At 45.0% G+C, this 17,503-nt stretch overlaps 1 protein-coding gene across 1 annotated transcript in view; it reads left to right on the plus strand.

The window, feature by feature from the left end:
- Positions 1–17,263, plus strand: part of ambra1b (autophagy/beclin-1 regulator 1b) — a 29,500-nt gene extending 12,237 nt beyond the window's left edge. Inside the window, exons 5-19 of the mRNA XM_080737517.1 lie at positions 461–633; positions 1,059–1,125; positions 1,339–3,011; positions 3,316–3,402; positions 5,727–5,912; positions 8,292–8,366; positions 8,540–8,640; positions 9,355–9,465; positions 10,383–10,571; positions 12,034–12,188; positions 12,446–12,585; positions 14,491–14,595; positions 14,705–14,877; positions 15,338–15,454; positions 15,619–17,263. Coding sequence (XP_080593643.1) covers positions 461–633; positions 1,059–1,125; positions 1,339–3,011; positions 3,316–3,402; positions 5,727–5,912; positions 8,292–8,366; positions 8,540–8,640; positions 9,355–9,465; positions 10,383–10,571; positions 12,034–12,188; positions 12,446–12,585; positions 14,491–14,595; positions 14,705–14,877; positions 15,338–15,454; positions 15,619–16,154 — 3,888 coding nt within the window. The 3' untranslated portion in view covers positions 16,155–17,263. The remainder of the gene's footprint in view (positions 1–460; positions 634–1,058; positions 1,126–1,338; positions 3,012–3,315; positions 3,403–5,726; positions 5,913–8,291; positions 8,367–8,539; positions 8,641–9,354; positions 9,466–10,382; positions 10,572–12,033; positions 12,189–12,445; positions 12,586–14,490; positions 14,596–14,704; positions 14,878–15,337; positions 15,455–15,618) is intronic.
- The last annotated feature ends 240 nt before the right edge of the window (positions 17,264–17,503 follow it).

Here is a 17,503-nt window from a genome sequence, read left to right on the forward strand (position 1 = left end):
GAACTACTAAATTTTAGACATTTCAAGTGCAAGCCACATTGAGTTGTTAACTTTGTTTTCCTAATCGCAATTTTAAAGTCTCAATAATTTGTGCAAGACGTCATGTTCGCAACTTTGCATTTATCTGCCTACTGCTGTCTAACCTACTGTGCTTTGAGAATTAGTCATCATTATTATGCAATAGCCAAACATTTCCCACACAAAATGAAAATCCTGGCTACACCACTGTTATGGGTATGGACTAGTGATGATATTATTGTCGTATAGAATTATTTTAAATATATATCATTGTGGTTGTTTTCTGACTTTGGACTCTTTTGATCATCAATCCAATCTTTACCTCTGACTTCACTGAAGAAGATTCACGATGAGTGAGAGCTGGTATATGTTTGGGGTAAATGGGTTGGATTGCTCGTTAGGCTGGTAATAACATTTGTGCTTTTTATCTGTGTGTCGCCAGGGAGGCAGTGAAAGTTGGTTCACAGAGAGTAACGTTGCCATCGCCTCGTTGGCCTTCCACCCAACTGCTCAGCTCCTCCTTATTGCTACCAACAACGAGCTGCACTTCTGGGACTGGAGTCGCCCAGAGCCCTTTGCGGTTGTTAAGACGGGCAGCGATACTGAGAGAGTCCGGTAGGATGGATGAATAGACGTACATGCTTTACGGGCTTTGCACACAGGCGCGATTTTCAACAATTGCTTTTTTCCGTTTGCCGCATGATTAAAACACATTGGATTTGGTGTGCAATGCTGTGCGCAATCCGCGCTGCAGATCCAAAAAGGAGTCATAAAAGGAGTGATGAGTTCTTACCACATGCGACAAGACATACGAATCGAACTGGGTTCAATCGGGGGGAAAAAAGCACTGCCGCAGCCACCTGCCGCATGGCAAATTCGGAGCCGGTGTGCATGAGGTCATAGAGAATCATTGCTTTCTTTAAAAAAATGAAATAGTCAGTTTTTTTCCGTGCAAAAAAACGCGTCTGTGTGCAAAGCCCTTTAATCAAGGAGTTTATATATATTTGATGTCCTGAATGTTGACAGTTGTTATTCCTCAGGTTGGTGAGGTTTGATCCTCTTGGCCACAACCTGCTGACGGCTATAGTGAATCCCTCCAATCAGCAGGTGAGAACTGCCCTGTTGTTGATTTTCTTTTATTCTGAACCTTGATCCTCTTTGTTAAAAATCTAACCACCAGAGGCTCTGGAAGAACTCTTGCCAGCCTACGTTGTTTATGGAGATTCATGTTAAACATCGTCCAAGTGGCCCTTTAATTGCATCTGGAGAGTGGAAAGACTTGACAGTTGGACTGTTTGTTTGTTTGTTTGTTTGTTTCAGAATGAGGATGACTCTGAGGTTCCCATGGACAGTGTAGAAATGCCTCATTTCCGACAGCGCTCCTTCTTGCCGTCGCAGCCGGTCCGACGAACCCCTATCCTCCACAACTTCCTCCACATTCTGTCATCCTCCCGCTCTTCAGGGGGGCAGGGGGGAGGTGATCAAGCTCGGCAAATCGCAGAGGCTGGGAGCGGGGGAGAACCTCCCAGCGTGCCTCTGGTGCAGTACCCCAGCTGCACGCAGCACCTAGGACACCCGTGTCCATGTATCCGCTGTTCAGCCAATCGTGTCACTTCTGTTGAGGGTTCTGCTGTCCCCGCCCCTGAACCCCCCCAGCCTCCCCCGTCCTCTTCCACCTTCTCCTCTGCCCGTACGGAGCCTAGGCAGCCTTCTGACCGACCCTCTGCCTTTACGTCTGTCTACTACAGCGCTGGTTCATCTCTTCATCGCCCTGGTCCAGCCAGCCACCTGCCCCCCCAGCCTCCAGTCGGCCACGTGCCCCCCCAACCACCAACTGGCCAAGATTCGCAGACCGCCCCCAGAGCACCTGGTCAATACTGGACACGCACCCTGCTCAATGTGAGGGACGGAGGGGTGGCAGGAGGTGGAGTAGGAGGTGGAGGAGGAGCAGGTATAGGAGGAGGAATGCTGCCTCCAAGGACATCCTCTTCCTCCTCTGTCAGCCTCCTGTCGGTTCTCCGTCAGCAAGATGCCTCCTCCCCCGTTTACACCTCTGCCTCTGAGGGTAGGGGCTTCCCACCACAAGGGGCCGATCCTGGCTCTTCGCTCCACAGAGGAGGGGGGAGCGGAGGGGCTGGCACGAGCAATGGGCACCACCCCTTCTGGGACGGCAACCGCGGTAACCCTGTTTCCTTTCGCAATGTGCTGCAGTGTAACCTGAGCCGCTACTTCCTAGAGTTCGACCGCATGCAGGACCTGGAACCGCTTGGGGGTGCCCAGGAGCCGAGCCAAGAGCTGCTGAATAATAATTTGGACCCAGACAGACCCGGGCCTTCCTCTTCCTCCTCTTCCTCCCCAACCATTATTCACTACCAACCACCCCTTCCCCCTCCTCCCTCTCACCCACTGGACAGCACACCACCTCCACCCCCAGCCTCCCGTGGGCACCTCAACCGGTGTCGGGCCTGTCACAACCTTCTTACCTTCAATCATGACTCCCAGCGCTGGGAACGGACCAGCCAAACCTCCTCCACGTCCACCTCCAACGTGGACCCTTCCACTCTCCGAGCCTCCGCCCCCGCCTCCCCCAATCTGTGGGAGAGGGTGGACAGCGGCAGGAGGCCAGCAGAGGCCTCCCAGGAGAGGAGGCCGCTCCGGGAGCTCCGGGATCACAACGGGCAGCAACCTTCCCCTGGAGGAGGAGAAGGAGGAGCAGTGCCCTTCAGTCTGACACCGCCTTCCTCTGGAGGAGCAGGAGGAGGAGGAGGAGGAGGAGGAGGAGGAGGAGGAGGAGGAGGAGGAGGAGTGCCCTATGGACTGGCTCCGCCCTCATCAGGGCAGCCAGCAGAGCAGGCTGTGGGTTTGATGTACAACCAGGAGACCGCTCAGTGGGAGAGAGTTTACCGCCAGGCCTCCGGCCGCTCTGTGGAGCCTTCAGAGGCCTTAAGCCAAGAGATGCCTGTAGACCCCCCTGATGAAGACTCACTTAGGAGGTAAGACCTTAGGAGATGAACTCGTCAAACAACATTTTGCTCAATGGAAACTACTGCAATGAAAATTTAAAATGTATAGTGAAAATCACACAAAGTCAAAAGCTTTGAAAAAGTATAAATTGTTTGTTAGAGCACGATTATGGATTGATTAGAAGCCACGTTGCTTTAGATCAGGGGTTCTCGTTTTTTTTTATACCACAACACCATATTATGAGGGAAGTTCTTTGCCTTGTGTTTTAAATAGTTTTATTAGCATGAGTCAGTGCATTAGTAGCCATGGCTTTGTGTGCTTTGTTTCCTATAGGAGACTGTTGGAGTCATCTCTGTTGTCTCTGTCCAGATATGATATGGCTGGATCCAGAGACCACCCAATCTACCCTGACCCAGCCAGGTACTTACCCCAACCCCATCTACCCTGACCATGTCACATGTTACTTGACCCATCTACCCGACCCTGCCTGGTGCTTATCCCAACCCCACCTACCTTAACCCAAACCAGGATAACGTTTAGCCTAGGGGGAGGCTGGGGGGTGGGGGGGACTCCTACGCCCGCGTGCAAATTTCGAAACTTAACTTGCAAACGTACACATGAAACCAACGTAAACACAAACGGTAAAGCTTTTCACACAGAAGGCTTTATTGAACTCCCACACAAAGAGCTGTGAAACTAACTTGCGGACACAGTGGTCCCGTGCTCCTCTCATGCACAGTGCACACACCACACCACACCTGCCCACCCGTGCTGGAGTTAAATCGTTTTCCTTTATTTTGGATAGTATAGTGGAGAGAGAGACAGGGAATAACACGCAAAAAAGGCAGTCAGGCTTGGGAATCAAACCCACAATTGGTTGTCAGGCATTAGTGCCTATGGGTATGTGCCATAACCACTAGGCCATTAGCGCAGTATATATTTGTTAATCAAGTCTACCAGTTTAACTACTAGACAATGGGTTTCCACACCATTGTTTCAAGATTCATTTATTTGGTCCCGAGGGAAATTTGTCTTGGACATGCAGGCTGCTACATAACATGCAACAGGACAAGACAGACAGAAAGAAAGTAAATTACAACGAATAGTGCACAACACACAGTGCTGACAATACAGGTCAAGTGCATACATTACATTACACTAGAGTCATCACACCCTACTAACGGCCTGAGTTTAGCAGATTAACGGATATGGGAATGAATGAGTATTTGTATCTGTTCAGATGTCTTTTCTTGTTTTTAACTGGGACTCTATAACTTCTACCAGAGAATGAAGGACATGAGAGGGGTCAGCAATTATTCTCTTAGCTTTCTTAACTACACTTTCCTCAAATATTGCTTGAAGGGTGGGGTGCTCCCTCACACCCATCACCTTCAGTGCAATCCAAGCTAATCTATTAATCTGTGCTTTTGACCTCACAGTCAAATTACCAAACCACACACAAATTGTATAACAGAAAATACTCTCAATCACAGCATGATAGAAAAGCAACATCACTCTCTGCTGGACACCAAACACCCTGAGCCTACGGAGAAAGTGAAGTCGCTGCTGGATCTTAGTACACACATGATTAACATGGACATCCCATGATAACTTGCTGTCAATATGCACGCCCAAGTATTTGTATGAATCGACCTGAGCAATATTGACATTGTTTATGACAATATCATTGTGATAACATGGCAAGGAAACATTCAGAAATACAATGGCAGCAGGTGCAGTGGTGGTTTGACAGTAAAACTTGTAATCTCAGCACATCTATGTAGTTGTATCCCAGTTTATTACCGTAGCAACGCATAGTGTGACCGTGACCTCATGCGATCTATAATATATCTACTCACTGACGCATTTGACAGCAAATAAACATCTAAAATGTGTTAATGGTTTATATTCAATCATTTCCATCCAGCAGTTTTTCTCCAAACATTCACTTGCAAAAGAGAAAAATTATCAGTTCAAGCCCCTTCTTTCTCATTCCAGTGTGCTTGGGACGGCTTCCATTGTTTCAGAAGAATTCTCAGGACAGAAAAGATCACATGACCCAAATCTGGGCAGTGATTGGAGGATTACAGTTATGTTGCACAGTAGCGGTAGTAGGAAGAGGTTGATCTTGTCAACATTGATACAGAGTAACACAGAGATTTAGTTAATTATTGTATAACTACTAGTCCATACCCACCCAGTCATTCCCACCCACTGTCCATCCAGGCTATTGGACTGAAACCATGACTACAGATCCCATAGTCAAAGTGGAACGTTCACAAAAACACGAATAAACAGTTTAAATAAAGGAAAAGGAAAATATGTGCTCACTGTCTTCATATCATATGCCAATGGTCAATGCCCGTGTTCAAGTTCAGATCGATTGGTCATCCCACTGAGGAGAAAACACAGTTCCAGACAGACAGGTTTCGTCATTCTACAGTATAGTAGGATAATGGATATTAGTGCTCCTTTGCTTCTCTTTTGCCTGTGAAACCTCATCAGTTTAAACTCAACCTATCTTTTTACATATCTGCACCTAAAGAAGGTCTATAAAAAGGTGTATAAAAAGGCTTACTATATACATAAAAAAGGTGTGCAGAGGCTCCCTTTGATTGTACATATTTGCACCCAAAGATGCCTCTGTGGCATGTAAAGTTTGGCTGCAAGACAATTATGCCATGACACAGACGAATATTCAGCTCAACCCCAACCTTCTAACAACTTATATTTTTGTTGTCCAGGCTGTCCCCAGCAGCCTACTATGCCCAGAGGATGATCCAGTACCTGTCCAGGCGGGACAGTATTCGTCAGCGCTCCCTACGGTACCAACAGAACCGCCTGCGGACCCTGTCTTCCTCATCTGACAACCCAGCTAGCACCCCATCCAGCTCCATGGACAACAGTGACATGGACTTTGAGGAGCTGGAGTAAGTATCATTATCACAGTTGGTTCCATGAAATCAAATGAAATGGCTTCAATTGATGTTTCTTTGATTTAGGTTATTCAGAGTAATTGTAAAATACTATATTTTATACTGTAGTATAAAATATACTGTAATGCTCTGCTATTTTTCAAGCTTCTCTCCATGAAGTGCTTATAAAAAACAACACTTATGCTTGTTCATCTTCACAGTATTCTCTGACTTGGAACAGATCAAATTTCTTCCTCATAGGCAGTCTCTCGTTTGGCCTGTCGTAGTATTTCTTCTGAAGTGTACTCGGCAGAGGCTGAGTGAGTAGAGGCCACCTGGGAATCGGAAGGTTACCAGTTGACCCCCCCCCCCAGTCTGTTGATGTGTCCCTGAGCAAGACACTTGACCCCTAACTGCTCCCCGGGTGCTGTATTAATAGCGCCCACTTCTCCAAATAGTTACGATGGGTAAATGCAGAGAATAATTTTACATACCTTACGCTTAAACGCACAGTGGCGAATACTAGGCCTGTGACGATTCACTTACCTCCCCATTCGATTCTATTTCGATTCATAGGGTGACGATTCGATTATATCACGATTATTGCGTTTTCCTGCGATTTGCGATTCGAATCACGATTATTGCGATTTTTCCCCAAAAAGTACAGCTTTTTTATATTGAAACATTTTAAAACTCATTTAATGCTCAGACATGAAAGGGTTAAATGTCCAGCGTGCCTGCAGCCTGCTCCGTTCGCGGCCAGTCTCTTATTTTGAAGGCCGGAAGTAGATCGAGCTAACTAAACGAATTCCTACTTGACGGATTCACCCGGAAATACTTGTGGTCGAAATGTAAACAGGGTGGAAGATGGATCCCTTTATACTTTTGCTATTTTAGCGAGAATCCAATGCCATCCTTGGCATCAAAAGTGTTTTTTGGAGAAAATGGACATTAAAGATGAGAAAGACCGTTGGCTTCCATGTTATGGGATCACTATTGTGTGCACATGGATGCGCGATGATGATGAATCGGCGATTCCACCCGTGCCAGCACTTTTCAACGGACGGTACGTAGCCATTGCCAGCTTTGTATATACAGTAAATAGCCCGCGACATCGCGGGATCGGCACTCTAGATACCTTTTTTAATATTTCACGAGTATTCGCGGGATCGGCTACAAATGAGTTAAAACAATTCTAAACAATATAAAACATTAAAAGTTGAATCATATACTTCAAATCAATGCAGCCAAATAAAGTCAGTCAATCTTTCTGACATTTATTTCAGCCAAAGTGCCAGTGGTACAACATTACAACAACATGTTCCTGGTCAAGATGCCAGAAAACACAGAACACAACAGTCATAAAAATAAATTCAAAAAAGTCGCTGTGCTGCAGGCCTGAAGCACTGTGCTAGCTTTATGACATCCTCATGACCTAAAACTGTTCCTTTAGGACCTGTACTTACTCTGACTGAAAGTGGTTATTTTACCTTCAGGTTTTTTTTTTTTTTATAAATAAATAAAATCGGGAAAATCGATTCTGGACTTTGAGAATCGGTTAATTGAATCGCCGGCATTAACATCACGATAATATAGTAAACAGATTTTTTTGCACAGGCCTAGCGAATACCTCAACAACAGGGCATAACATTGTCGTATTATTGAGCGGTGGTCACAACGCTCCTATACGTGGCCGTGTGTGTGGGTCTGTCTGTCTCCGTCCGTCCGTCCGTCCGTGTCTGTCTGTATGTAGCCTAGTAAGCCTACAGTACCTTTTTTGACCACACATGTTAAGGGAGGGGCGCTGTTGTTCAGGCCAGACCAGACACACACACACACACACACACACACACACACACACACACACGGATGGATACCAGTGGCGGCCTGAGTGACATGCATTTTATTATTAATATTTTGTTTAATATTGTTTTAATATTTTTTATAATATATACATACACAGGTATATATATATATTTGTTTTGCTGTTGCGCAGCCTCCACGACCACCGCTCAGTTCACACGGGTGTGATTTTATTATTATTATTACCAGACCTGTACCCGTTGGGCTGGTACTGACCTACTCAGGAACATGCCCCGCCTGTTGTATATACTGTACCTGTTGTATTGCAAAAGACAGTTGCCCATGTTCCAACAGACACCGTTGCCCGTGTTTGAAGCTTTCGGTGACTCTGTGTATCGACATTTATCTACACCGGACGGACAACAATATCTGACAACCAGACAACAAAAGACCAACAATAGGGGACACTAATGAGATCAAAAAGAAAATACCAATACACTGTGTGTAGTTTTAATTGTAGTAATATTGTTTTTATTGTAGCTCTATTGTGTTTGTATAGTTTATTGACCTATGTATGTGTGTGTGTTTCAGTGATAATGGAGTGAGACACAGGACGCCACGAAATGCAAGAATGTCTGCCCCTTCACTGGGGCGCTTTGTTCCACGGTCAGTTGACATTTACCTTACCCCATTCAATAATAACAATAGTAATTATACAACTAATAATAGGGGATTACAGCTACAGTATTACATCAGGAATTTAATTAAAACCCAGGCTCAGATTGGGTAAAGTAGTAAAGTTTCTAAAATATTTGATTGTGTTGGTTGATTACTGCCAGGCGTTTCCTGCTGCCCGAGTACCTGCCGTATGCTGGAATCTTCCATGAGAGAGGACAGCCTGGCCTCGCTACACACTCCTCTGTCAACAGAGTGTTAGCTGGTATATGCACACGCACACACACACACACACACACACACACACACACACCTCTGTCAATGGAGTGTTAGCTGGTAAATGTACATGCACGTGTGCACACAAACACAGACACACACATACACACCTGTTAACAGATTGTTAGCTGGTATACACACACATACCTCTCAACAGGGTGCTAGCTGGTATATGTGTGTGCGTGCACTCACATACCAGATGCTACAATTGTATTTATTTGAATGTGATGGGAGTAGTAGGGCATGAGAGAGGCTCCACCAGCACCCGACATTTTTTCTAAACCCGTTTTTATTTTTTGGACCCCTTTGGTGTCTAGTTACGATTTCTTGTTGCCGTGGTCAACTAATAACCCCTCATTATGCTACTTCAAGAAGACTTTTTCCTGTGTAGTAAGTGAATGGGTTGGTGCAAGAAATCATTAAAAATTAACCCCATGGGACATTAGTTGACCACGGCAACGAGTAGAAATCATAACTAGACACCATAAGTGTCCTAAAAAAAACAGGTTTTGAAATATTTTCGTTCAGGTGCTGGAGGAGCCTCTTCTCCTGCCCTACTAAATGGAGGGGGAAACATTTTCACACCACGTAAGGTCATAAAATAACAAGGGTTAAACACAATATGAATAGTTTTTACAGGGCATATTAACAATGCATGTTTCTCTCCAGTCTGGACTAATCACAGTGGTTGCTTTAATTTCAGGTGCATCCATCGGAGACGGCCAGTCAGCAGTAGCCAGTAACATCGCTAACACAACCTACAGACTACAGTGGTGGGACTTTACCAAGTTTGACCTGCCCGAGATCAGCAACGGTAACACAATAAAACAACACTATTATACACACAAGTCACAGCATCAGTAATAACAATACAGACAACCTAGGAATGCATCTATACGATTTCTTTTGGACCGATTTCAATATCTTACTATCATCCATGTCATCAATCAATGCTTATTATTATACAAATTGAAGCCTACGTTCATTTGAATTATTCTACCTTCAGAGAATATCTCACAAAGTTACTGGGTTTGCGCCCTCCCCTTTTGCACTTGTTTTATGACCATTATCCAGAGATTGTAACTCAGAAGACTGTTTTCATGATGAAAAGAGAGATGATGTGACTGCATGGATGACAGATTTTCCTTTACAAACGGATTTCGATGTTTTGAGGCAACAGCTGTTACATCAAAATGTTGAAATCGGCTCACATTGTTATCATGAAAGAAACAAAGATAACACGTGTTAATTAATCACTTTAACGTATGAATTATCTTCTTTTCCAAACTCATTATAACAGGGATTTACTGCATTAACTAGGCTACGTGTTAGAACTTTTCTTCTTTTTCCCCCCCAAAACAGTATATAAACTTTTTGTTTTGCTTGTATAATTAAATGAACATGGCCTTGTTGTTCCCTCAACTAATGCCATAAAGTCTGCACTTGTGTGATGATCTAATATTGAATATTTTAGTAGATATTGATTCAAATCTGAATTCTCAGGAGAATTGTCACCTATACACAATCAGCCTTTAACACAGACCGTAAAAGTACAAGCAGGCCAATACTGTCCTTTTTATTGTCATGCTTATATTGTCTGTGTGAGGGTTAGGTACCTCCCTCTCATAAACACACACACAAACACATTTTCTCTAATTTGTGGGGATGTAGTTAATCTTTTTTTGATGTGTGTGTTTGTGTCTGACTGTGGGTGTGTGCCTGTGTGTCCAGCCTCTGTCAACGTCCTGGTACCAAACTGTAAGATCTACAACGATGCCAGTTGTGACATCTCAGCAGACGGCCAGCTCCTGGCTGTGTTCATACCCAGCAGTCAGAGAGGCTTTCCTGATGAGGGGATTCTGGCTGTTTATTCCCTCGCTCCGCACAATCTTGGAGAGATGCTGTACACCAAGCGATTTGGTAATACAATACTTATTTATTCATTAATTTATGTCAGCATAATATACTGTATGAGTTTGGATGTACAAATCCAAGTTGGGAGGAAGTTTAATATGGAGCACTCAGCACTTCATAATTTCATCAAGTTTAAGTAGGAAACGTAAGTGTAAGGATGCAACACAGCAGATGATTTAAAGAGCATGTCAATAAATGCACTGTGAGTGTGAGTGGTTTGTTTGCAGTGCGGCAGTACTGTAACATCTATTATTTAGCTCATGGTTTTCTCTCTCATTCAGCGACTATTAATACTTCTAATTGCCTAAAGCTGGTAGCAAACTTCAATCAAAATCCAACTTTCTTTTGGCTTGCCTAAACGAACAAAACATTCTTCTGAGGATGAAATTGTTGTGTACTCGCTGGCTGTAGCTCCATTCTGAGTTCTGAAAATGAGACCCCACCTACTGTACACAGTGTTGGAACAGTGAATTGACCACATCGTGTCTGTTGCCATTTCTGGCAACAGACACTGTGTGTGTGTGTGTGTGTGTGTGTGTGTGTGTGTGTGTGTGTGTGTGTGTGTGTGTGTGTGTGTGTGTGTGTGTGTGTGTGTGTGTGTGTGTGTGTGTGTGTGTGTGTGTGTGTGTGTGTGTGTGTGTGTGTGTGTGTGTGTGTGTGTGTGTGTGTGTGTGATCGCCCTCCATTGATTGCCATCTGGTTGTGTTTGTAGTCCCTCAGAGAGGGATTCAGTAATGCTACCCTCCTCAGAGACACTTTCTTCAAAACTGTCCGTTACAATAGGTTGCCTGCAGATATTGTTAAAAAAAATAGTTATGAGTGTGTCTTGACCAGGGGCATAGTTCTGCCGATTTAAAATGACTCCAATACGGAACTAAAACTTCCTATGATTGGCCGCTAGTTGTGCTGTTTTCCCCCCCGGACGATCGCAAAAAGAATTTCCCACCATTGGATCCCATTCATTTTCCCCTTTCGTTTTCTAACCTTAATTAACATTTTCATGAATACTGTATGGTTCCTATCGCTAGTTAAAAATTGCCTTTCAATCACCATCATATTCGTTTTGTTGAAATGTGGTCCAATGTATTTTAAAATAAATGATAAAGTTGCGGGGGGGGCGTGGCCAACTAAACTAATATCAGCCGGCTGTGTTCTTCTTCGTGTGCTGTATTTCGGGAGGCTCCGACCACATTCTCCCGTGTATCCCTGCGTTGCACGTGACTGTTGGCAGCCAATAGCATCTCTGATGCTTTTACAATTCTATGATGGCGACACCCATTCCAAGGGGTAGAAAGGGCCATTTGCGCTGCATAGAAACCAATGGCTTCGCTTCGTCCATATTTTTCTACAGTCTATGGTCTTGACTAATCACACACGAAACAGACTAATGAAACAGAATGAATGGTTTGGAAACTTTATCAGACTGTGTTTTATCAGGGCCATAAAGTGTATCTCTTCTGTTTCACAGGACCTAATGCCATCTCGGTCAGCCTTTCTCCCATGGGTTGCTATGTTATGGTTGGCCTGGCTTCTCGTAGGATCCTCCTGCATCCCTCCACTGACCACATGGTGGCGCAAGTGTTCCGTTTGCAGCAGCCACATGGTGGAGAGACATCTATAAGGGTAATTCTACTGCTATATATATATTTGATACTACGTCAGCTGCATGATCGAGAGACATCAGTGGAGATACTGCTACTGGTGCTACGACCAATCAAGAATGATGAATAGATCTGAATGTATGGCCCCTCTATCAAGGCAAATGGATTCCTGCTTTCCAGGAATACCTCTAATTACCTCAGTGTTTCCAGTGAGTGGGCTAGTCGTGTATCAGTGTTTCCGGTGTGTGAAGGTTGAGTCTGTTTTTCTTCATCGTCTAGATGGTGTTTAATGTGGTCTACCCAATGGCTCCTGATCAGCGACGTCACGTAAGCATCAACTCTGCCCGTTGGCTTCCTGACCCTGGGATGGGCCTGGCCTATGGGACCAACAAAGGAGACCTGGTCATCTGCCGACCGGTGTAAGTTTTAAGTTCTAATGTTATTCCCACAGCTGTGGTACCCACAACTGTGGTCGTCGTAATGGCTAAATTGGCACAAGCTGTCCCCCAACATTTCTTTAATCACATTAACCGTAACATCCCTTTTCTGGGCATGCCAAATATTCTGCAAGAAATGGGAGATCAACAAGATCACAACGCAATGCGTTGTGTGCTTCAAGAGATTTGGTGTAATGGGAGAAAAAAGGAGTGGGCTAAGTACAGACCCTTCAGGTACTCAAGTTAACACATTGGATGCCCACGATGAATGCAAGGGTTAATTTGCTGGTGCCCATGGCAACCCGCCATTTTGCCTACCTTCGAGGTCCTGGCGGAAAAAGTAATCAGAGTAAATGTAATCCAAGCATGTCCTGTTTATTTCGCGAAAATGTTTTCTTTCAGTCAAGACCGGTTTTTAAAATCCTGGGCCACAGCGTTTGTGTGACGGCCGGTAGAAAAGGCCGAGTTTTGAACATGAAAGTGATTTAACCCATTCAGGCCGGGAACACATTTTGCTGTTTGGGAGGGGCTTACAGTACATGTACAGTATGTAGCAACATATTTGTTTTGTAGGCTAATTTCTGATTTAGCCCTATTCTATAGGTTAGGCCTAAATGGGTTAAAACCTGGATTAGGAGAAAAATGCATGTTTGTGCAGCAACTTTGCATGCATGTCTATTAGCGAGACAGCACTTCCCAGTCACGTGATCCCGCGCTGCATTTTGGGAAATGGAGTTTCGTCACCGCGGTAGTACAGTACAGGTGCTACAGTACAGTATAGTTTACTGTATGACGCGCCGAACGCGTCGATGGGCACAGCACACGTAGACATCAAAGAGATTGACGCGTTGACACCTCGTGGGCATCCGATGAGTTAACAAAGTAAATGGGGTGTAACTGACGAACAGAGCTTTTAAATCAAAGTTTGAAAGTACATCTTCATACAAATGTCACTCGTGTATCACGCTTGTCCTGCTGTGCAATCAGAAGAAAGTTTTTTACATTGTATCAAACATGGTGGTTATGAATATCCTCTAGTTTGTCCCGTTAAATTTGTAATTTTTTCATTCCATTTTACACTGATTCATGAACGCCTTCCCACTAACCGCCAACCCCAAACACCCGATTTGTTAACCGATTTAGTGCCATTCCCGAGATATCTCGCGAAATGTACTCGAGTATCTCGAGTGCCATTCCCGAGATATCTCGCGAAAAGTAATATATTACTGTAACGGCGGTTATCCTACCGGGTACAATGGCGGAAGGTTCCGAGCCGATCTCCGTCGCTGATTTATCATCATCACGGATCCACGAGCACAAAATAGTAATCCCATAACATTGAGGCAGACGGGGGATCTCATCTTTAATGTCCATTATTTCAAAACAACACTTTAGAAGCGAAGATGGCAATAGATGCTCGCTTATAAAACACATGTTGAAAAGCATCGATCCGATCCGCCATGACACCACGTAAACAATGATCGATTCCGGTGAAGGACGCGATGACGTCAGACCGGAAGTGTTTACGCTGTGGACTTCTGGCCTTCAAAATAAGACAACGGGAGTGAATGCAGCCTGAGGGAGGCATCGTGGACATTTTAATCCGTTAATTTCAGGGGCTCTTAATGAGTTAATCAGTGAGGGTTTATAATGGACTAGACTGTCTCTATAGAGATGAATGGATTCTATCAAGGCCTGTCTGTTGCCTATAGCAGGAGGGGCGTGTTCCTCGAGAATTAGGAGGTGCTGATGTGATTATCTTTAATGGTCACTGCGATCAGGAAGACAGCCAATTAGAAACAGGTCAATTAGTGTTGGATAACGAGGAGGTCATGATAATTAAGACTTCCTGTAGTGAAGTGAGTTAATGAAGAATGTTCTGTCCAGGTTCTATCGTAGCGACGGAGAGAGCCCAGCAGAACCCAGCAGCGAGCCTCTGTTCTCTGTCAACAACAGCGGAACTAACCGGACCCGTGGCTCTGAAAGACCCGGGTGAGAGCTATGGTCATCTTGTCTTTGCTGTCTCGTAAAACTTAAAACTGTTGTCTGTTGAAAAAACATTGAGATGGACTCAATTGACTGATGCCCTGCTGTTTCTCAGGCCGAGCCGCTCTGGCTGGAGGTTGGACAGAGATATGGGTTTGATGAATGCCATTGGTCTTCAGCCCCGACACCCTGCCCCTTCTGTGACATCGCAAGGAACTCAGACGCCAATCGTCCAGCTGCACAATGCAGAGACACAAACGGAGAGCAGCAGCTCCCAGCATGTTACAGGTACCCCGAGACTCTGACCTCTGACTGACCCTTAGTGTTTAACCTCAAACACAATCAGAGCAACAACTCAGCAATACTTAACCCATTTAGGCCTAGAATTGTTGAATGTTTTAACCAGTGAAAAATAGCAGATATACAAGCTCACAGCGCGGCACCGAGTGCCGCTTTGCGAGCTTGTAGATCTGCTATTTTGTTTTTCAAAAATAGCAGATCTACAAGCTCGCAGCTGTGAGCTTGTATATCTGCTATTTTTTTATATTTAAAGCATAAAATATTGCTTCATATTGTGTTCAGGCCTAAATGGATTAAGGACTGTAAATTAACTTTGATGAAAGCTGTACAGGAACAGATTTATATTATCATTTATAACTTGAACTGCCATCATGGTATTTCTTGATTATGTGTGTTATAAGCCTGAGTGTGTTCTCCAGAAGACAGCTGATTCTCATGTCTTTTCCAGTAGAGGTCAATGCTGATGGTCCATCCACCAGTGCTTTAACTGAGGGACCCCCGGAAGCGAGCAACAGAGCAGATGATGTGGCCACAGGAGAGGCTGCAACATCCACATCTCCTACTGGTATACGCTTCATTTGAACCTTAAAGCTGTGTAACAATTCGATTAAAAATATTCTTATTTTATATAATTTATCACTGGCATATTTTTCACAATAACCATTCCACATACTGTAAGTATGTTGTGTAGCCCCGCTGGTGATGGTCTCATTTGTTTCCTTGCTCCAGAGTCTCCAGAGTTCTCAGGGGAGGACGCTCTGGCCCGTATCCGTCGGCTGATAGCTGAAGGTGGGATGACGGCTGTGGTCCAGCGGGAGCAGAGCACCACCATGGCCTCTATGGGTGGCTTCGGGAACAACATCATCGTCAGCCATCGCATTCACCGTGGCTCCCAAACGGGGATAGGAGCCAACCGGCCCCCCGTTGAGCCTTCCTCGCCTCCCTCCTCTTCCTCCGATCCCTTCACCTCACCCCAACCCTCCTCTTCGTCTCAAGAGCAACCAGACCCCATGTGGGGCGGGCCCCCTGTAACCCAAAGCCCCGTGCTACCCCAACCGCTCAGCCTTCAGTCGGACGTAGAGGAGCGTGGTCTGGCTGGTGGGCAGGCTGATGAAGATTCTCTGCCCGGGCCCTCTTCCTCCATTCTCTTCTCATCTTCCCCTTCCTCATCTTCCTCCTCCTCTTCGTCTCACAGCCCCCCCCTCCCTAATAGCGGCAATGACAACAACTGCGATGGCTACCGAGGCGACCCTTATAGCAGGTAGTCATTCTCCCGAACTCTCCCTTCCTATTGGCCAGGAGAAGAAGCGGAGGCTCTGCCAATTAAAAAACTTTTGGAGTTGGACACGTCGACACAGCTCCTCAAAGCCTTATCTTACTAACACAGGGTCTCCCACCCATAAAAGAAGGGACATGAGGAACCCCACCCCCACAGTGGCGTCAGTGTGAACTTCGTGTGAACTTCTTGTGCACTTAGAAACTGGAGCTTGAATCCATTCCCTGTCAGAAAGGGCTTCTACTTGAATGGTTTCTCTTTCAACCCTTTCTTTCCACTCATACAAAAAAAAGAAAAGAAAAAAATAATGGAAGACAAAGTTCCTTAGTTCAAAGTGCCACACGCACACACACACACATACACACTCACTCACTCACACTCTTACTCCAATGTGCAGCAGTCAGTGCCATGTTAATATTCAGTTTGATGTGGTTGAAGTTGTGTAAGCAAAGTGACTTTGGACGCTACTTTGTTTTGAAGCGTGTTTTTGTATCATGTGATCAAACGTCGTTGAAATGTGTTGGGGACACGTCAGAATTATGGCCCTGACCCCTACTGGAGCTCAGTGTACAGTGGACAGTGAAACTCTACTGCATGTGTTCCGGTGGTGCTGCAGAAAAAGAAGAAAAAAAAACACTGGAGATCAGAGGATGGGAAGTATAACAAAAAAAGAAAAACATTAAACTGGTCCAACTGGATGAAACATTTCTTTTGTTACTTCCTCTCCTTGTGGTTTGGTGCCAAGAGCCGTCACCACCTGTTCTCCCGCTGCTCCTCGCTCCCCTTCCATCCCTCCACTTCTCCCTCTGTCATAACTTATCCCTTCCTCTCTCGCTCCAGCCTTACCATCTGATGGAATCGGTAGCTTGGCCCTCTCACCCCTCGATCGCCCTGTTCAAAATCAACTGAACAGAAAAGCAAGTATGTGTGGTTCTTTAATGTGAAAAATGGATGTATGTTTATTTGCGATGCACTACAGAAGAAGTAGGTGTGTGTGTCGTATGTAGCGTATGAGTTTTTCTGACTTGAGGGGTTGAGGTCTGTATGCGAAGGTGTGGTCTGAATGCAAGGGCATGGTTTGTATGCAAGGATATGATCTGTGTGTTTGGGGGGAGGTCTGTATGTTTGGGTGGGAGGGGGGGGGGTCTGTATGAGGGGGCATTTTGAGTGAGAGGGTGAGGTCTTACTCTTGAACCAGAGAAAACTTGAATTTTTCCTGGAAGCTTGTTTGTTATTTTCTTTTGTCCCTTGCTTATTCTTCAGCCTCTTTTGTTCTGTTTAATGTTTTTTTTTTACAGTACGGCTCCTCCTGTGGCAGCCAGCATCCATATCAGTTCA

This window comes from Nannobrachium achirus, assembly GCF_963921795.1.
Source record: "Nannobrachium achirus genome assembly, chromosome: 11".
Lineage (NCBI taxonomy): Eukaryota > Metazoa > Chordata > Actinopteri > Myctophiformes > Myctophidae > Nannobrachium > Nannobrachium achirus.